Source organism: Parus major, chromosome 5, assembly GCF_001522545.3.
Source record: "Parus major isolate Abel chromosome 5, Parus_major1.1, whole genome shotgun sequence".
Classification (NCBI taxonomy): domain Eukaryota; kingdom Metazoa; phylum Chordata; class Aves; order Passeriformes; family Paridae; genus Parus; species Parus major.
Genome location: NC_031774.1, coordinates 786,448 through 805,249, shown reverse-complemented (window position 1 = coordinate 805,249; position 18,802 = coordinate 786,448). Strand labels below are relative to the sequence as shown.

General features: G+C 39.8%; 1 protein-coding gene across 5 annotated transcripts in view; it reads left to right on the top strand.

Moving 5' to 3' along the window:
- The window catches only part of HIPK3 (homeodomain interacting protein kinase 3), a 66,069-nt gene that overhangs the window by 4,954 nt on the left and 42,313 nt on the right, over positions 1–18,802 (top strand). For 4 of the 5 annotated variants that reach the window (XM_015631030.2, XM_015631032.3, XM_015631031.3 and 1 more), the window contains exon 2: positions 10,258–11,353. In XM_015631030.2, coding sequence (XP_015486516.1) covers positions 10,260–11,353 — 1,094 coding nt within the window. In that variant the 5' untranslated portion in view covers positions 10,258–10,259. Of the gene's footprint in view, positions 1–10,257; positions 11,354–18,802 lie in introns of those variants that run through there. The other variant, XM_015631033.1, reaches the window with a different exon arrangement.

The window sequence follows — 18,802 nt, the reverse complement described above, 5'->3', positions numbered from 1 at the left end:
TCTGTTGTGGAGGCTGAGCTGCTCTGGGTCACCACGCTCTGCTGTTCTTTGTGTGACCAGGACACTCAGCTTCCAAGGAACTTCAGTTGCTGCTGGGTGAGGCAAGATTTTTATCACAAAGCTTGGCTTGGCTGTTTCCTTGCCTCGGGACAAGCAGCCACCACTACCTGAGAAAACCTGCTTTGGGTTATTTTAGGAGTTTTGCTTCAGTTTTTCTTGAGTCTGGGTTGTAAATTGTGAGATGGGAGTGGATCTCCTCGCCTTGTGCTGACCTCATCTTGCAGTGGTGAGGTGAGATGGCAAAACTGGTCCCTGGGCAGCAAAAAGTGCCAGGAGAGCAACTTGAGCTGGGATTGCAATAACTGGTGCAGCTGTGCTTTGTGTGGGGCTGGAGTGTCCTCATTGCAGAGATGTTTGCTGCTTTTATTAGCATGACCAGATCCCTCTGGGCCTGATCCCTGGGGTCTCTGGGTGTCAGCTGACATCTGAACCTCTCCCTGTTCCTGCAGGAATAGACTGAAACTCTGCCTGCAGAGAGGACCCAGGGCAGGCTCAGAGGTTGGATGAGGAACCTCACCTATATAGGCAAAAATGCAGAGAGAAAACTACCTCAATACCAATAACAGAAACTTTAAAAGGGAGGAAAAGAAGTTTTTCATACTTATGATCTAAGCTCCCTTTGGAACACAAGAATAACCACTAGTATCAGGTATCCATAAAAAATATTTAGATACTTATTCTTTTTTCTAAAGCTTCATTAATTTACTTTTGCTAAAATAATTTACTTTTTCATATGTATATAGAATAAACAATTCTTCTCTTGGTGTTTCCACAGTCTCAACATTTTTACTACTTCTTGGTCCTTTGTCAGCATTTTAAAAGAAATGCTATGTTAACTTTTACCAAATTCCACTACTTTAAGTAAAACATATTAATTTTTTTCCCTCTTACCTATGGTGCAGTTTTTTTCTGTTTTTTGGCCCAATTGGTGGAACTTACCCAATTTCCAGGAGGAATTTTAGTTGTTGCTTGTAAGATGCCTTTCTGCCTTTTTGGCTGAAGGTGTTGATGTGCATTGTTGTCTTGTCAACATCTTCCTTCTTGTGTTTTTCCTAGAATCTTAGGTCATCTGCAACTTCTTACCCCTTTCCTTTTAATTCTTCCCCTTTTTTATTTTGTTTTTAACTATTGGACTTGGTTGCTTGTCTCCAGTCTGTGTTCCAGTTAAAGTTTCTTCCAAAACTTCTTTTTTGAAGATTTATGGAGATTGTATGTGGGTAGAAGAGAGGTACTTGGATAATCTTTATTTTTCAGCATTTGAGTCTGTTAAACATGGAAATTTTGGTGTTTGAGATCTTGTAAAGCCCTTCAAAAGGAACCAGATTTGTTCCAAAGAGGAGAAAAAACCTCTTTGTCTCCTCTTTCCTTTTAATACCAACTTATTTTGTGATTCATGAATTTAGTCAGGAGTCAGCCTAAGAGGAGTGGATTGCTTTCATGAGATATTACAGAGTGATTTCAATAACTTTATGGCTTTTGTAATGATGCTGTGGGCTGGCTTCTTCCTTTGGACTGTCAGCTCTGAGCCCAGCAAGAGGACATGGTGGGAAGTTTTCCCAAGAAACACTTGGGGAGCTTTTTGTGATAAATGCTGTTTGAGACTAAATGTGTTTTTAAAACTCTTGTCACAGAAGTGTCTAAATATTATTTTGAAAATGAAAATGAGAGCAGCTGTTAAAAGTTTATTTATGCTACAAGTGGAAGGATTATTAAAGATGGAAGGGAATACAACAGAGAGAAAATGTATGCACATTTATCAGTATTATTATATATGGTAGTGGGTCATATGCTGTATATAATCTTGCCTTTATTTTCACATGCTTTCTGTGTAGTTAAATCAATAAGTTTCTTTGCATAGGGGAGGGGGAGAAATTTCTTGCCCTGGTAGCTTTGGGAAACATTATAATTATTACAGTTATTGATCATTAGGAGGCAGAAGACTGATCCTTCTATGAGTGAGAATGGATTTCTAATGCACTGATATTTACCTGCAGGAAATACTGCTTCCTCCACATCCTTAGAAAGCTGAAAGAAGTGGTAAACACCTTTTCCCTCTATTTTTTCTTCACTGTTCTACATATGCCAAGTCCAATTTATACAGCTATTTTCATGATGATGTTGTTTACAAGGAAGGAAAAACAGCTGTTATATAAAAGCAGAATATTCAAACCACTTTTAAATAGAAAATTTTTATTATGGGGAAAAATACTGGGACTTCACAGAAGTTTTTTTTTCTGTCTGTGAATGTATAAACACATTCCAAACATTTGCTTACTGTGTGTATTTGTATTTACCTCAGTCTGTGTATGTTTGAAAGTTGCTACTGGATCTAGCTGGGGCAACTGACCTGAAAACTGCAGCAGAAAAAGATCAATCAAGATAAGTGTGTTGGATTAGATGCCTTAATTATTTTACAGTTAAGTCAGTTTTAAAACAAATAAAGGCTTGAGCTCTTATTTACCCTGACATTTTTGTTGCAGAGGAAGCTGAGTATGCTCTAGGTGTGCTGTCTTGACAACTCAGTAGCAACTTGATAATGACATTATTGTTTGGCTTCTTGGAAGAGAGACTGTTTTTTCCATGTATTTGGGCAAAGTTTTAACTCAGATATTACCACCAGGTAGTTCTCAATGTGTAGGAAACAGTTTTATTCACCTCCTTGGTACAGGAGAGCCTGATTTGCAGATTTTTGCATTGAATGTCAGACTCAATGAGCTCGACAGGTTTTTTGTGCTGCTGCAGACTTAATGTACAGGTCCTGTGGGGAGAACAGGAATTTTGTGGTGTTGTTGGATGTTTATTTGTTTTATTTTATTTTTTTATTCCTTGTTTGTTTTTGTTGGGGGATGCTTTTGTTTGTTTTTGTCCAGGTGAAAATATTTTTTTAGGGAGAGGCAGAATGATAATTTTGGATGAGTTTCCTCCTCATTGAACTCTATGTAAGTAGGACCCCTTTATGTGCATGCAGATGTGCTGCCAGATATTCTGTGAAGTGGCAACAAACATCTAGATGTGTTTTTTTACAGGAGCTGTGTTTGATATTGTCTAGTGCTATTTTAAAATGAAAATTCTTATTAAATTGCTTAGCTGGCTTACTCCACTTCTACTCTAACAAAAGCCCAGCATTCTAAAAAATGCAAAAATGAGGAATTGCCTAAAAATAAAATAACAGGAAATAAAAAAGGACTAAGAAGGATTTTTTTATTATTATTATTACAGTAGCATTTGAACACACAATAATCCAACATGTAGTTTGAGCTAATTCTCTCTACCAAATTTTATTCCTGCTTTAGGGAAGGTGGCAAAATCTTTTGGAAATACTTAGGGCAATGGAAAAAGTGTCCTGCCTCTCTGCTTGTCTTGGTTCCTCCTGCCTGCATTGCAGGGTGACAGTGGCAGTAGTTTGAACATCCTTCAGTGCTACTATTGTGCAGAAGGTGTGAGCTCTCCTAAACCCCACTGTTAGGGACTTTTATTTGAGTGTGCCTGCTGTTTCCAGGTTCAAAAAGAATTAGTGTTCTAAAAGAAGAGATTATGCTGGTGAAGCCCTGGCTGGCTGCAGTGTGCTGTTTATGTTGATGGTGGCACATTCTGATTTGGAGGGCATGTTCTCACTGGGGGCTGGTGGCCAATACTGCACTGCTTGTGCTTGCTGCTTTCCAGCTGCACAACAGCAGCATGGCCAGAAGAAAAAGAAATGCTTCAAGTACTGTTTCATTTATCTTTTTAGCTATGATTGCAGTCATATTGGTATCACAAGATTTAGCTTTTGATATTTGTGGAAAATATGAATAAAGCAATTGTATTCTTGAGTACTGCTACTGGTGCTATGGCAGCGTTGAGTCATAGCAGTTCACTCTGATATTTTATGTAAAATATGTTTGTGCTCAGTGTATGGCGTCAGTTCTGTTTCCAAGGATCGAGACAATGGTGCAATTGAGACTGGTTTGTATCACGCTTATAGCAACTGGGATTTTCAATTTCTGCTAGCAGTGCAGCATTGGTGGTGTCTGATTGAAATGAAATCTCCAGTGTAGCACAGACCTAAACCATCCTTGTAACATTTTTTTTTTTGGGTGGTTAGTAACTAAGTTCTACAAGGGCAGAATTGGATCATTGTATCTTTTGCTTTCCACTGAAACTCTCTCAAGCTTGGGACCAACCTTTGGCCTTTCAGCCTCCACCAGGACCGAGGTTTCACATTGGGCAAAGGCTGCCTTGGCTCAGCTGAATTCTCTTGGTGTATGATGGGCTGAAATCCCTGACCTTTGAAATACATCTTTTAATCGAGAATGGCAGTGATTTCTTTTGTCATTAAACTGCATCTCTGGTTGTTACCCCAGAATTGGTGTCGGTTTCTTTGGTGAGATATCATCAGCTGCATCTCCTGGTTCTCTGCAGGGCAGTGGGTGTGTGCCTGTGCAGTTTGTGTCCAGAATTGCCTCTGTTGTTGTGTGAGGAAATGATTTATGTAAGTTTTATAAATGGAAATTATATTTGTTATATATATATAATAAAAATATATTGCATATATAATATACAATATATATGTAATATATAAAATATATAACATATATATTTATAACTTAAATATAAATTATATAAAATATGTTATATAAATATATATTATTAGTGATTTATATAAATATATATTTATATATTAATAAAAATATAAATATTTCTAAGTTATCTGGAACACCTCAGTGCTTTCTCCTCTGTTGTGCTCTCTCCTTTCTGTGGGTCACAGATCTGCTCACAGCTCTGGTTTTGAGGTGGCCACAGGGTGGGACTCCCTGGGCTTGTATTTCTGAACGCTTCCCACTCTGTTTTCCTTTATAAATTGCATGAAACCTCAATTGCCAGTGCTTTGTTATTACTTGTACAGCTGGAGTGAGGGAATTCCTTAGGGTGAACAGGTCATGGGGGTATGAAAGTACTTGCATCAGTACAGCTTGTTCAGCTACATATCCAAAATAAACAATAACATAGAGGTGCTGCTACTACTGCTAATAAACTTTCATCTGTGCAGAAAGAGAGGGCAACTAAATCAGCTTTGTGTTTACTAAATAACTTGAGAAGTTGAGTGACACCTAATGTAAAAAGAACAATTGTTTTACCTGGAAAAAATGTCATTTAGGATCCTTACAGGGTTTCCAAAGCGATAATAATGTAAACAAAATAATGTAATCATAATGTTAACAAAACATTTTGTGAGTGCCACTGCTCAAATTGTGCGTTTTCTGGAAGTTACTGAGCGTTTAGAAATCTTCCCTCGATGCCCAGCAAGAAGGATGTGAGAGTTTTAGGACTGGTTTTTGCCCGTGGAGGCCTGAAAGAAGTTGGAAAACAAGTTTTCTTAGGTTACAATTTAACTCTGTTATTATTAGGTGGCTGCTGCTGGCCGGGCTTTGACTACTGGGAATTTCCTACCCAGGAACAGCATGGATTGCACTGCTGGGGACAGGTGGAAGGAGCTGTGCATTTTAATTTATTGAATTAAAATGACAAATTAAGGGAGCAGTGTAGCAATTTCTCCTGAGCTCCCCTGCAGTGGCTTTATTAACCAGTTCCTTTGCCACACAGCCCCCTCACTCAGTCATGTGGAAATGTCACTGTATAGTTAATTATTGATGGCCAGGCCTGGAACAGCCTGTGCTGCTCGAGGTTGTCGGAGTTTGCCAAATCCACCGTGTTCCAGAGTTTGTCTAGAACTGCCTGAGAAGGCTGGAGATGTCATTTTGACAAGGAAAAGGGCATTGTTGAACTTAGGTGAACATCAGTAAGGTATCAACCAGAGGTGCCTCATTTTGCTGAGACACATCTGTGTGTGGAAGTTTCTGTAGAGAGAAGCTTGGCTGGAAGGGACAAACTGAAGTGCCTCCTGTTCACTGGCATCACTTTGTGAAAATATATTTGTTCATTTATTTAAGGGAATAAACAATGAATTTACTTAATTGATATATGTTTGCTTCATTACTCTGTTCATACTTTTTTCAGAAGCAGAATTCAGAGTCTTACTGAAGGTCAGGTGGGGAGTTATTGAGTATCCAGAGGCTGCCTGTGGTACTGGCACCTGGAAATTTCACTTTTCAGTCCTTCTCTTGCTTCTGCTTACTCAGCTTTGGTTTGCATCCTGGAGGGGTCTTGTAGTGCACACATTTGGCTTTTATTTTAAATTAAATTTAACTGGAGGATGTGCACCAGCTGGTTATGTGTGTTCAGGCTCAAGTAACCTCCCTGAAATGAGCACAGATGATTTTTCTTTCCTTTAGTTTAGCACTGGTTGTTTTTACACATCCCTCTCTTATTCTGCTGCTGGGCTTGCTAATGAAGGTGTGGTCTGAGCAGCTTCAGTCTGCATGAGGAAACAGGAGCAGTCTCATTAAGAAGTATGCAGAAAGATGTGTGAACTCAGAGAAATGTTTTGTGTTGGGGGGAAAAGAAAGATCCACTCTTTGCTAGGTGAAAAAGTGCTGTGTATTTATTTTCTTTTGCTGGGAGTCCTGGTTTAAAAAAAGGGCAACAAAAACCCTACAACACAATAACTCTTTATTCTTTCAGGTGTAGCTATCCATAGGATTGTATTGTAATCCAAGTACCTCAAAATAGTTTAAAACAAAAAGCTTCTGAACCCCACAAACAAATCAACCCAGCAAGAAAAACAGAACCAAAAAACCAAACCATCCCCAACCACAACAAAACCCACAACCCCCAAACAACAAAAAACCCTTTACAACACAGCAGTGCTTTTACAGTAGAGGGTGTTGTGGTATTTTCCCTTTCTCTTCAAGGTTTGTTGTGCAGCTCTGCTGCCTGTGGGGGGTTTATTTTCATCTGGCTTGGGGGGAAATCAGTTCTGTTTATCAGCTTAGCTTCTCAAAGCAAAGGCCTCCAGCAGCTGGTTGTATTGGATAGTTGCATGCTGTTCTGATGGATTTCATTGCATGTGTGTTGGGTAGAGTGTGCTTCTGTCTGAAATGCCTTCTGAGCACTGGGAGTGTGTGGCAGAGGGCTTTAGGCAGTCCCAGGTGTGGGATGCTGCAGGGTTTTACATGCCTGGGTCACAGGAGCACTTTATTCACTGGTTACATGAAGATATTGCAGCTTCTCCAAATGACATTGGCATCTAGAAGTGGCAGGTTAGAGAAAGGCAAGCAAAATTGTGGGAGATATGAAGAAGCGTTTGGGGGAGGGTAAGAAATGAGGTGATTGTACAAGTCAATTTTTATTTGTGTGGGGTAAAATTTTATTTTATTAGTTCAGTTTGTCATGCTTGTATCCATGGTTGTTCTTCCAGGGTGTGTTACCTCTTCTATTTAGTGCTGAATTTTCTTTTTTTTTTTCAGGTTTTTTTTGAGTTGCTAAAAATGTTCTTGTAATAACTCAGTAAACACTTCTTATCTGCAAACAGAGCTGTTACTGTGGTCGAGGTTCAGGGTCATGGAATTAGGCCTGTAAGAAACACACTGACCCCAAAATGTGATAGTTTTTCTTATCCAACTGAAATGGATGTTGGGACTGCATTCCTCCAGACCTTCTGGACTGGTTTGGACAGCATGACCTAGAATAGAATATTCTATTCTAATAGAATAGAAATATTCTATAGTAATATAGATTACTATTATATTTGTTATACAATATAATAGATTATGATTACAAATACAGAATTTACATATATAATATAAATTATATATATAATACAGAATTTATATATATAAATTCTGTATATATTTTATATATAAAATACAGAATTTATATATATAATATAAATTATTATTGTATATTTATATATAATAATTTATTATATAATAATAAGATAATATTATTCTGTAATAGAATATTTACATGTTTTAAACAGCAGTGGTCCTCACAGGCTCAGGTGAGGATTTGAGTGAGCTCTGGTTCTCTCTCATACTGGACTGATGTCCTGTCTTCCAAAAACATCCTTAATTTCAGTGTAGCTTTTTCAAAGTAGTTATCATCATCTTCTAGTGCCCTCCACTTTGGTGACATGTTTACACAGGCAAATACATTCTCCAGAAGTTAAATGGGGCAGGATTTTTGCTGTCAGATCACAGCAGATCCAGGACAAATGGACCTGCAGGGGCTGCTGCAGCTTGGCCAGATTGTCACCCGTGGGCCAGCTGTCCCCATTCCCTCCTGCTTGGAGGTGCCCAGGACCTGTCCCTGCCCAGGGGCTTCGTGGTGTGGCTGTGCCTCAGGGCCATGCCCAGCATTTAGATTTGTCTGTGAGTAAGGAAAGTGATTCTGAACTCCTCTGTCAGCAAACTGGGATAACACACTGCTGTGTCCTTCAGAAGTTTCTTTCCTTTTGAAGTGTAAATGTTTTTTGAGTTGGAAAATTTTACTTGTTTCATGCACATGTGTGTCAAAAATTAAGGGGATTGTAATAAAAAAAGCAAGCAGAGTATTTCTTAATGGGGACCTTGAAAAGGTTTTAAGAATAAAACCCCCAAGCAAAATATTATTTTGATATATTAGTCTCTTTGGCAGATGGGGTATTTGAGTCATCCCAGACTGGAGGAATAGTAAGGTGCTGATAGAAGGTTTGGCTTGGCCTGAACTGCAGATGCCACTGGAAGCTCCAGAGGGGCTTGGACATACATGTTCTCTGGGCAGTCCGTGAGGGTTGATTAAATAATATTATCAGGGTGATTTATTTAAATATAATAATGATAGAAAAGGCGGTAAGATCTCATAGTCAATAATAATGCTTATGCACCTCGTTATGAGGCACATTATTTAGGGGAGAAGTCAAGAGCTTGGGGAACTGTTTCTTGTGTTTTGAGGTTAATAGGTAGTGTTAAATCCTTGGTGTGGAGCAGGAGGCCAGTGGCAGTCCCATCATGTTTGGTGGCAGGGGAGCCCAGCTGCTGGCTGTTTCCTGGCTGTCTCCAGCATTCTACATCGTCTGGCTCTGAGAAAACAGCTTTGGGAAGGAGAGGGCTTTGAAGTTTTCTTCTGCAGCTGGGACAAAACCCATTAGAGGATTCTAAACTGAGGTGTTGGTATGATTATTTTAATTGCTCTTCAGATATCTAAATGTTCATTTGCATAAATCAAATCACAGCTTCAGAGTAATTATGCTGTGCTTTTGGTTAGATTTCATTTGATCAGAGTCACTGCAGTATCTAGCTCAAGTTTTATGTGACTCATCTGCAATTTAAGTACTATTACCAGAATTTTCATGTGCTTGGTATGATTAAGTGATCTAATTAAGTTATTATTGGTATTGAATTTGTCTCTGGGAGCTGATCAGACTGATATAAACCATAACTTCCCTGAAACCTTGTAGCTACACCAGGGTCCATCCAGAACCTTTTTTCATAGTATTTGGCTTAACTGCATGATAGACAAGTTTAGGGCTGGTGTTTGACAAGTCTGGAAGGGGACACTGGGTCGGTGCATGGAGGACACCTGGAAGGTAAACTCAGTTCCTTTACCCCCTTGATTCTGTCACTGACACACAAATTTCTGCAATGGGGTGGAACAGAGCTCAGGGAAAGCAGCTGCCTTTCGTCAATGGATTGGGTTACTGTACATCGTAAGTTACTGGAACGTTCTCGTTGTTTATGTCTACATACCCATGCCCCCTAAGTTATTTTGGGCTCCATCACATGGCTTGATCACTTTCATTTTCGTCCCAGTGAAATTCTTTGATCTGTGGCAGTTGTGACATTTGTCTGTTCTTGGAAGCCTGGTGGTGTTTACAATGAATAGGTTGGGCACCTTGTGTAACAGGTAGCGGTGACTCACAATTAAGAACTTCTGAGTTATTTTCATGGCATCCTTGCTAAACATTTGAATTGGTTTCTCACTTGTGTTACTGAACACTGTGCTACTTTTGTGTGGAGAAATGGTGGGAGGTTTTAAATGAAAGTTGAGTTTAATAGCACAATGGTAGAACCCCAGCTTGAAAAATGACATGTAGTGCTCTGCTGTAGCCTGTCTCAGCTAAAGCACTTAACTGCAGTAACCTGCTGCTGCTAAAGTCCTCGTGTGGGCACTGGTAAGGCCTTGTTCTGGCCACTAGAAGCTAAACAGAAAACAACTTTAGACCAGCTCATTTGGAGAACATAATTGTGTCCTGATTTCTCTTTTAGAAGTAGCGGCTGCTGGAAAGCTTGGAAATGCACACAATTTTCACGTGTTTTTTCTTTTTCTCTCCCCCTGTAGGTATGGCCTCACAAGTCTTGGTCTATCCACCATATGTTTATCAAACCCAGTCAAGTGCCTTTTGTAGTGTGAAGAAACTCAAACTAGAACCAAGCAGTTGTGTGTACCACGAAAGAACCTACCCGCAAATCTATGTGAACGGTAAAAACTTTGGAATTTCTCCCCACAGGGTTAGTACTTTCTTTCAGACTAAAAACCCATTTGATAGACCTCGAGGACAGAGCTTTTGGTTGCAGTCAAATGCTGTTGCTTTAAAAAATACTGCAGGTGCTACAAAAGCGTTGGCAGCGTGGGCGCAGCAACCTCAGCTGGAGGCCCCTCGGGCCGGGCCACGGGGAAGCCGGTCGGATATCCTGGAAGGAGCCCAGCGATGTGGATTGAAGCGTAAGAGCGAGGAGCTGGATAATCAGAGCAGCACGATGCAGATCGTTGATGAGCTGTCCATCCTGCCTGCAATGCTGCAGACCAGCGTGGGCAACCCGGTGACGGTGGTGACCACGGCCGCGGCTTCCAAGCCGAGCGGTACCAGCGGGGATGGAGATTACCAGCTAGTGCAGCACGAGGTGTTGTGCTCGGTGAAAAACACCTACGAGGTTCTGGATTTCCTGGGACGAGGGACCTTTGGACAAGTAGTCAAGTGCTGGAAAAGGGGGACAAACGAGATTGTGGCAATCAAAATCTTGAAGAATCATCCTTCGTACGTGCGCCAAGGGCAGATAGAAGTGAGCATCTTAGCGAGACTGAGCACTGAAAATGCTGATGAGTTTAACTTTGTGAGAGCCTATGAATGCTTTCAGCATCGTAACCATACTTGTCTGGTTTTTGAGATGTTGGAACAGAATTTGTACGACTTCCTGAAACAAAACAAGTTCAGCCCTCTGCAACTGAAAGTAATAAGGCCTATTCTGCAACAGGTGGCCACTGCACTGAAAAAACTAAAAAGTCTGGGTTTAATCCATGCTGACCTCAAACCAGAGAACATTATGTTGGTGGATCCCGTTCGGCAGCCTTACCGGGTCAAAGTCATAGACTTTGGGTCTGCCAGCCATGTATCAAAGACTATTTGTTCAACCTATTTACAATCTCGGTATTACAGGTAGGTGTCCTTTATTTTGGTTTTTCACCTGTTAAAGAACGAGGTTTTAGCATTTCTTCAAGTTAAAGGCTTAAATAATTGCTCCTCCAGGAAGGATAATTTGCAAAAGATAAAACCACCTAGGAATGTGAAAATTAAGTAGTTGGTTGCCATTTTGAACTTGCTCTGAATGTTTTTATAGTGCTGTCTTTTTCCTGGAAGGATGTTTTGTGTTGTTCTCCGAAGTCATCAATGTTATTTTGAGACCTCTGTTCAAAAAGAAAAGGAAAAAAAATCTTGCTTGTTTAGGATGTCTTTCCAGGCTTCCTAACATGATGGATTTTTTTTTTCCCTCTAAGCAGCTGGACAGTGTTACTAGAAGTTTCTATATCCTGTTGCCAAAGATTATGTAAATGCCTCTGTTTTTCTCCAGCACTTGTAAATATTTTCCCTAGTTCTTAGAAACTCCATTCTGACTGAGTACCTTCAGCAGCTGTAGAGTTTAGTAAACTTCTGGATTTAGGGAGTAATAGGATGCTTAAATGTTTAGGGTGATACCAGAAGGGCATTTAAAGTGATTTTGGTATATGGTTGCATTCTACCTTTGCCTGAAAATGAATATATGCTTTCAGTAGTTTTGTTTGGTTATTTTTTTAAAGCTTTCTTTGAGTAGTTACCCAATCTGCCTCACATTTGAGAATTATCAAGATTTAGTTCTTTTGTTTTCCTTATAAGTTAAACTTGTCTTGATTGAAGATCTTTTTCAGTTCTGTTTTGCATTCTTGGCAGTCGTTTGTGCTGTGTATTGCCCGTCTGCCGATTCAGTAAGAAGCTAGTAAAGTAGGACAATGAGTACTTTGAAGAAAATTTTAAATATTTTACAGCTGTTCATGCTAGAAATGAAAACTTGTGCAGTGCAATTCCAGGCTTGATGAAATCAGTGATTGGGGTTCATGCCAGAGGAATCTATTTTTTGACTGTAGCTTGTAAACAAGAATGCTTCATGTACAGTGCTCACATAAAATATTCTAATTCATCACCTGCATTCTGTATTACTTAATTGCAAACTGCAGCAGAGGATTTAAAAGCTACACAGAGTTCATCAACAGAAAACTAAATTGGGAAACATTATGGATTGATGCATGCCCACATTATACAGAAATATATACGAGAGGGAATAAAAAATTAAGTAACTTAATTTTGGTGTTCATTTGGTGTTAATTTGGGAGTTCATTTTGGTGGAAAAGCTGTACACTTCTTAAGATACTTAAGGTTTTGGGACTCTCAGGACAAATAAGGCTTGCAAAGATGGCAGGAGTTCTGAAGAGGCTCTGGACAAGTGCAAAGGTCTTATCTTCAGCTGGTCTGTACAGAACCATAATCCAGCAGATTGTATGGTCTGAGAATGTTTCTCTACCTGTTTTGGCTTTTCTATTTATTGAAGCAATTACAAATTATTGTGAGCTATTGCCATTTTCCCCTTCTCCCTCCCCAAAAACTGACAGAGGCTGTGGACAGCCAGGCTGGGTGGTCCTATTGTAGTGCTTCAGCCTCAATTAACTACTTTCAGCAATTTTTTTTTCTGTTTCAGATGGCTCAATAAACAATATATTGTTCTTTCTTAGTTGCCTACATAAAAATATAGTAGCTGTAGTCTTGTTTTACTTGGCTTGATGTTGCTAGATACTTTTTTCAGATTTCAGAACAGGAAAATCCTTGAGATAGAATGCTACAGTTCAAAATATATTTCTGTTTTGTGATGTGCTCGTATTGCACTCAAATGTGAGCAAGTGGGGTTCCCTGTGGATGTTTATTCAATAATATCATCCCCCAAGAATAAGATTTGTGGGTGCATATACTTGTCTTGCCTCAATGGTGTTGAATGATATGGACCCATATGACATGTGCACCTAAAATTTCCTGCTTAGTAAGTTATGCTTAAATGCTTTGTAAATATTCAGGCTTCAGTAGATCATATTCTTTGTTTTGTACAATTTCATAATCCTTCTATGAAGTAGCATCCAAGTCAGTAATATTTGAAAATCAAAAGGACATAAGAAGAAAAATAGGGTCCATCTACTTGAGATTTTTTTTTTAATATATAAATATTGGTTGAGATAATTTTGAAAAAAAAAAACAACAAAACAACTATACTTTGACATTATTTTCAGCAAAAGGTTTTACTTTTGAACAGATTTTCAGCATGCTGGATTTCATCATGGATGGTGTAGCTCTTATCAGTTGGGTGATTGAAACTAACTTTGTGTTAGTGAAACTAATTGTGTTTGGCAGTTCCTCAAAATTTCTTTTTATTCCATTGCAAGCATCAGAATAGTGTAAATGATATCAGAAAATAGGGATTGGATTAAAAAGGTTTTTAAATAGATGGTGCTGGGGAAGTTTCAGGAAAAGTCTTACAGAAGAATGAAAAAGGCCTTCAGAGAATATCTTGCTTTGAGATGGCATTTTATTTTAAAAGAGATTCTGCTTTTTGTCAATCAAATAAGGAGCATTTATATATAAAATACAACTGTAATTAAATGTATTTTTGTATTAGAAGAGCCTGGGAGTGACAGTGCAGGTTTGACCTGTTTGACTATGACATGTTGAAACAAGTTTTACAAAACTGAATAAAGAGAAAAGGTTGTTTGGTGGTGGGTTTTGTTGTTTTTTTGTTTGGTTGGTTGTTTTTTTTTTTTTTGGGGGGGGGGTGTTGTTTGGGCTTTTTTTGGAGTTTTTTTCCTCTCAGTCTGATCATTCCTTCTGTTTTTTTTCTTTGTTCCTGGGACCATAGTGAACTAATGATCATGAGAATGGAGAATGCCATGAGGTCCAGTGTTAGGGTGTTTATTTTGAATTCTAGTGTCACTATTTTGTATCTGTAAGAGGAAGTGAGTAATGAGGTGGAAAAATGAGTAATAAGAGGATTAGGACTTAAGGAGGGGAACATCATCAGCCAGGTGGATGGATAATGGGCTGACTTACCTTAGCCTATAGCAGAAGGAGAGGTGATCTGATGATGACTTTTGGAGATCTTAGGGTACTATTATTTGAGGAGAGGTCCCAAACAAGTGAGACTAACTCAATTTTAAAAGGATATGAGCAAGCAGAAAAATGGAGACAGGCTGTATGGAGTGATAATGACTTGATGTTTTCCTGTTTCTGTTTCAGCTTTGTCAAGCAAAGAGAAAATAAAAAAATGGTTAAAAGAAGTATGAAAAATAGTTTTTGACATTTTGTTACCTTTTGGAAGCTCCTGTTTGTTATATTGCTAGAAATTGTCGAGTATGGGTATGAATAAATACCAGCTACAACACACTGTCTGAAATCACAGATGATTTTTGATTTGTTTTAAAGATCAGATGTTATTCTCAATGCTCTTTCCTTGAAAGGCAGTGTCTGTGCTTAGACGTTCTTTTTGTGCTGGTCTGGATTTTAATAGCTGTGGACTAGAGAGATGTGGTATTTGAAGCCCTTTTCTGCTTCTGGCCTCACACATTAAGACTGCTGACCTTTTATGAGTGATCTGAGGAGGTAAATAACTAAGCAGTGTGTACATTTTCAGAAGAAAACACCCTTACGTCTGGTGTAGGTGATCAAGCCTTTGTCATTTATGGAAATGGTGTGAGAAGTGTGTTGCTGTCCTTTTGGTCAGCTGTGCCCCAAATCGTGAGGAGGGGAGTGTTTCATCCCAAATGGAAAGCAGTGCAGGCTGTGGAGGAGGAGAATCAAAACATCTGTTTCTAAGTCTGGTCTCTTTTGCTCATCTGGCAATGCAGAAAGTTTTCCCAGGGCATGGTGTTTCTCTCTGGAAGTCATTTTCCCTTTTTTCACCTCTTTCCCAAGGTGAATGCATTTAGGGGAGCATGTATGAGAAGAGAGGCTTCAGAATGGCTCTGCAGTGAGCAGTAACCTCCAAGAGGAAATGGTCAAGGTGGTGCTGCTGCCCATCTGCTTCAGGGAGCCAGGTTACTTTCTTTTCTGTTGTCATGGGAAGCAGTGGCCTTCTCAGTGTGTTGCATTCAGAGGTAACTCTTCAGGGAATTGCTGCTTAATTTTTATTTTTTATTTATTTTTTTTTCCAAGCGGAATCACCTTTTTACTGATTTAATTTGGGTTGTCTTCCTAGGGGGATTTTGGAAATGAGTCTTCAGTAAACCTTACCAAGCTCATCATTCATAAAATCCCTGTAATATCGTGGGTCTGATGGTAGCCACGTGCCATTCCTGCAGCACAGCCCCCAAAGGGAGTTGAACAGTGGCTCATCACCAGCCCATGGAGCTGCCTCCGTGGTTATTTCACCTCCTGTCTCCAAAGAAAACATCATCATCTTTGTGCTGTGTCAGATTATATTGCTGGTGGAGTGCAGCTGGAAGCTTGACTGGAAATGTGTTTTGAGGATCAGCACTTGGTTTCCCGGCCAAAGGATGTTCCTTTTGGCATCCAGGGCTCTGCAGGCAAACTGCTGTTCAGCATAGCCAAATTCATTGGGAAAACAAAACAAGTGGGAAGCAACAGAGCTGATCTTCCAGATCAAACTGGGCACCAGCTGGACCCCTCAGGCTGGTGGGCAGCTGCAGAGATGTGGCAGAGTGGAAGGTGTCTGGTTGGTAAGAGATGCTCGTAGCTCAGAAACGCTTTTCCCCTGGTGACAGCAGTAAAATGTGATCCTGGCTATTCAGCAGTGCACTCACAAGGAAAAGCAAGTGATGTGAGTAGATGCCCTCGGTGCAGTCACCTCATTCCAGAACTGGACAGTGATATTCCCCCTCTAGCTTTCCAGCTAAGGGTAGTTGCTAATCAACAGACTCGTTCCAGACAAAATGCCAAATGTCAATAGCGTTGCAGTGGAGCTCAGAGAGATGGAAACATTGCTGTTGGATGTGTTCCTGGTGGATGAGAGCAGGCTTTTCCCCTTCTCCTTCTCTTGCCCTCCTCTCCCATGAAGATCAGCGAGGACAGAGGAAAAGTGATAATAATTGTGTTCTGTGGTCATTGTTTTCACTTGCCCAGTCAGTTCTGCTGCAGCTTAAAGAGCCATTTGGTCTGATATGGGCTCTTCTGTTTTAAAGGGTTTTGGAAGAAGAATAAAGTAGTTGAACTGTGTGTGGTTTAAATACTACCCATGGGCTGGGCTCAGCGAGGGCTCTGTGCGTGCTCCGAGGCTGTTGCAGCAGGACAGCTTTGTATTTATGACTTTTGCAGCTTCGTGCTAAGTTTCAGAATAAACCACCATCAGCTTATGCTGGTTTTTTTCCCCCCTCAAATTTATGCAATTTTACTTGACTTCTTGTTCTCCTTTCTTACACGCATTCTTTTAAATTAGGAAAAAAAAAATTCTCATGGCCAGAAATTCCCAGATGTTTTCTCCCTGGCCTGTGTAACTTGGTTAGATGTGGTCCTTGTCACTCCAGGGACTCCTGAGAACACAGGGTGACAGTGACTCTCCCTGGAGTGGGTTTTGGAAGTTGTGTTTTCTCTCTGGAGGTTGGGGCTGTCAGCAGGATGCGTTGTTACGACTCAATTACACAATCATTGCATCCGAGTAACTCGACCATTTTCTTCCCCTATTATCAGATCAGCATACAACTTCTGTATGTTTAAAATAAAATAGCAGTTACAAACCTGTATACAAACAAACATCTCTCTTAATACAGCTTTTCTTTAAAGCAGTGAGCAGGGGAGGAAGTTGTGCAAAGCTGACATCTCGGGAAGAAACTGCCTTTTCAAGTTCACCCATTGCTGTCACATACTTCAAGTTTCTAAATGAGCTTTATCTAGAGTGGGGTGGCTTGAGGCTTTTTCACAAGGCCTAAAATTCTTGCTCAGTATTTATTAAATTTTGGGGTTGATATGTTTTAAATGAGAAGCAAAGCTCTGCTCATCAATCGATTTTTCTGTCGGTTTGGGAAGCGTGGTGCGAGAACAAGCTAAAAATGCCTCTGTAAACAACTTACACTTCAACATGCTAGCAGATGTTATTCTATCACTTTGAACTGTGCATCACTGAAGTGTATTGGGATATCTTAAAATAGTCAGGGGTGGTGGCCAGAGATGGTAGACTTCTATAGATGGTGAGGTAGTTTCGCTGCTGCAGTGAAATAAGCCAGAAGTACATGCTGCTGAGGTCGTTTGCTTGCTCAAGGTCAGCCTGTTCAAAGTCAGCTGCTCTGCTGTGAGCATGGTTACTGTCAGTGCTGTGTGTAAGAGAGTCCTGATAATGGAAGGAATTGCTGTTACAAGTGAATTGGGACACTTAACAATTTTTTTTTCCCTCCTCTTTCAAGTCGCAGAGCCGCGGCTGCTGGTTTGTTTCCTTATCGGAGCAAACGGAACTTAACGTCAAGATAAGCTTTTGTGGCTTGTGTCTGTGAACAAATTGTTTTATAGATTTGGCAAGGCTCTATTTGTACTTTTTGCACACTGTTCATTAATTGTTTTATTGCATTCCCGTTTTAAACTTCTATTTCATGATTCATGGGACCTAACAAAAACCACTATGAGTATCATCCAAAAGTGGCAATCTTAGCTCATCATAACTTCATATTTATGTAACTATTTGATAATAAATGTATTTTTTGATTCTCTCATTATTTTCTAGTCAACATAATGTAGTCTCTAATATCTTATTATTCTCTGTTCATAGAAAGCAGAAAACAAGAGTAGGTTTTTTGGCACTGACGTGGGTTTTTGGTTTCATGTTTGGGAATTTTTTAATTCTATAGAAAAGACTGTCAAGGTTACTGTAATTTTGCAAGTTTTTTAAATTTTTTGGTCAATCCTCTCTGAAGATCCAGAGGAGACTCATGGGGATGCGAGTGGATGAAATGGCATCCAGCCTTCAAGTTGAGTTTTTTCCCTGAGCTAGACATTTTCTGAGTAATATAACCTGGGATAACACATGAAGCATTTGAAGGTACCACGTACCTGCTGGAGATTCTAGAGATTTCAGCCCAGATTTCAAGTTAATCGTGATGGCTGGAGCCAACAATGTAAATCAGAGTTCAGGTGAGGGCTCTCTTAGTCTTTTGCTTGCTTCAATTCAACAGAAGGGAAATTCTTTCATGATTTTCAAGGCAAAAGAGCTCTCGGTTCATGCTATATTTCATTTTTGCTGAGGTTGAATGATAGACCCGTTTGCCATGGCTAAAGTTCTGGGAAGCAGCTTTTATTTTTCACACATTAAAATAGATCTAGTGAAATGTGATGCCCCCACCCCCTTTTTTTTTCACTGCACTGATATTTAAGTCACAAAGATCTGTTCATCGTACATCTGTGCGGACGTGAGCGTGGCTCTATCAGATATCTCAGCTGCAGAAAATATCAGCGGTGCTGATACCACCAATATCAGTAACTGCAGTGCTGTGTTTGTAAATATTGTGACAAATTGCTCCCACTGGGCCTCTTTTGCAAATCTGGCTGTGTATTGCTGCTGTAAGAGCAGGTGGTAGCAGATCTGAACCAACGTGA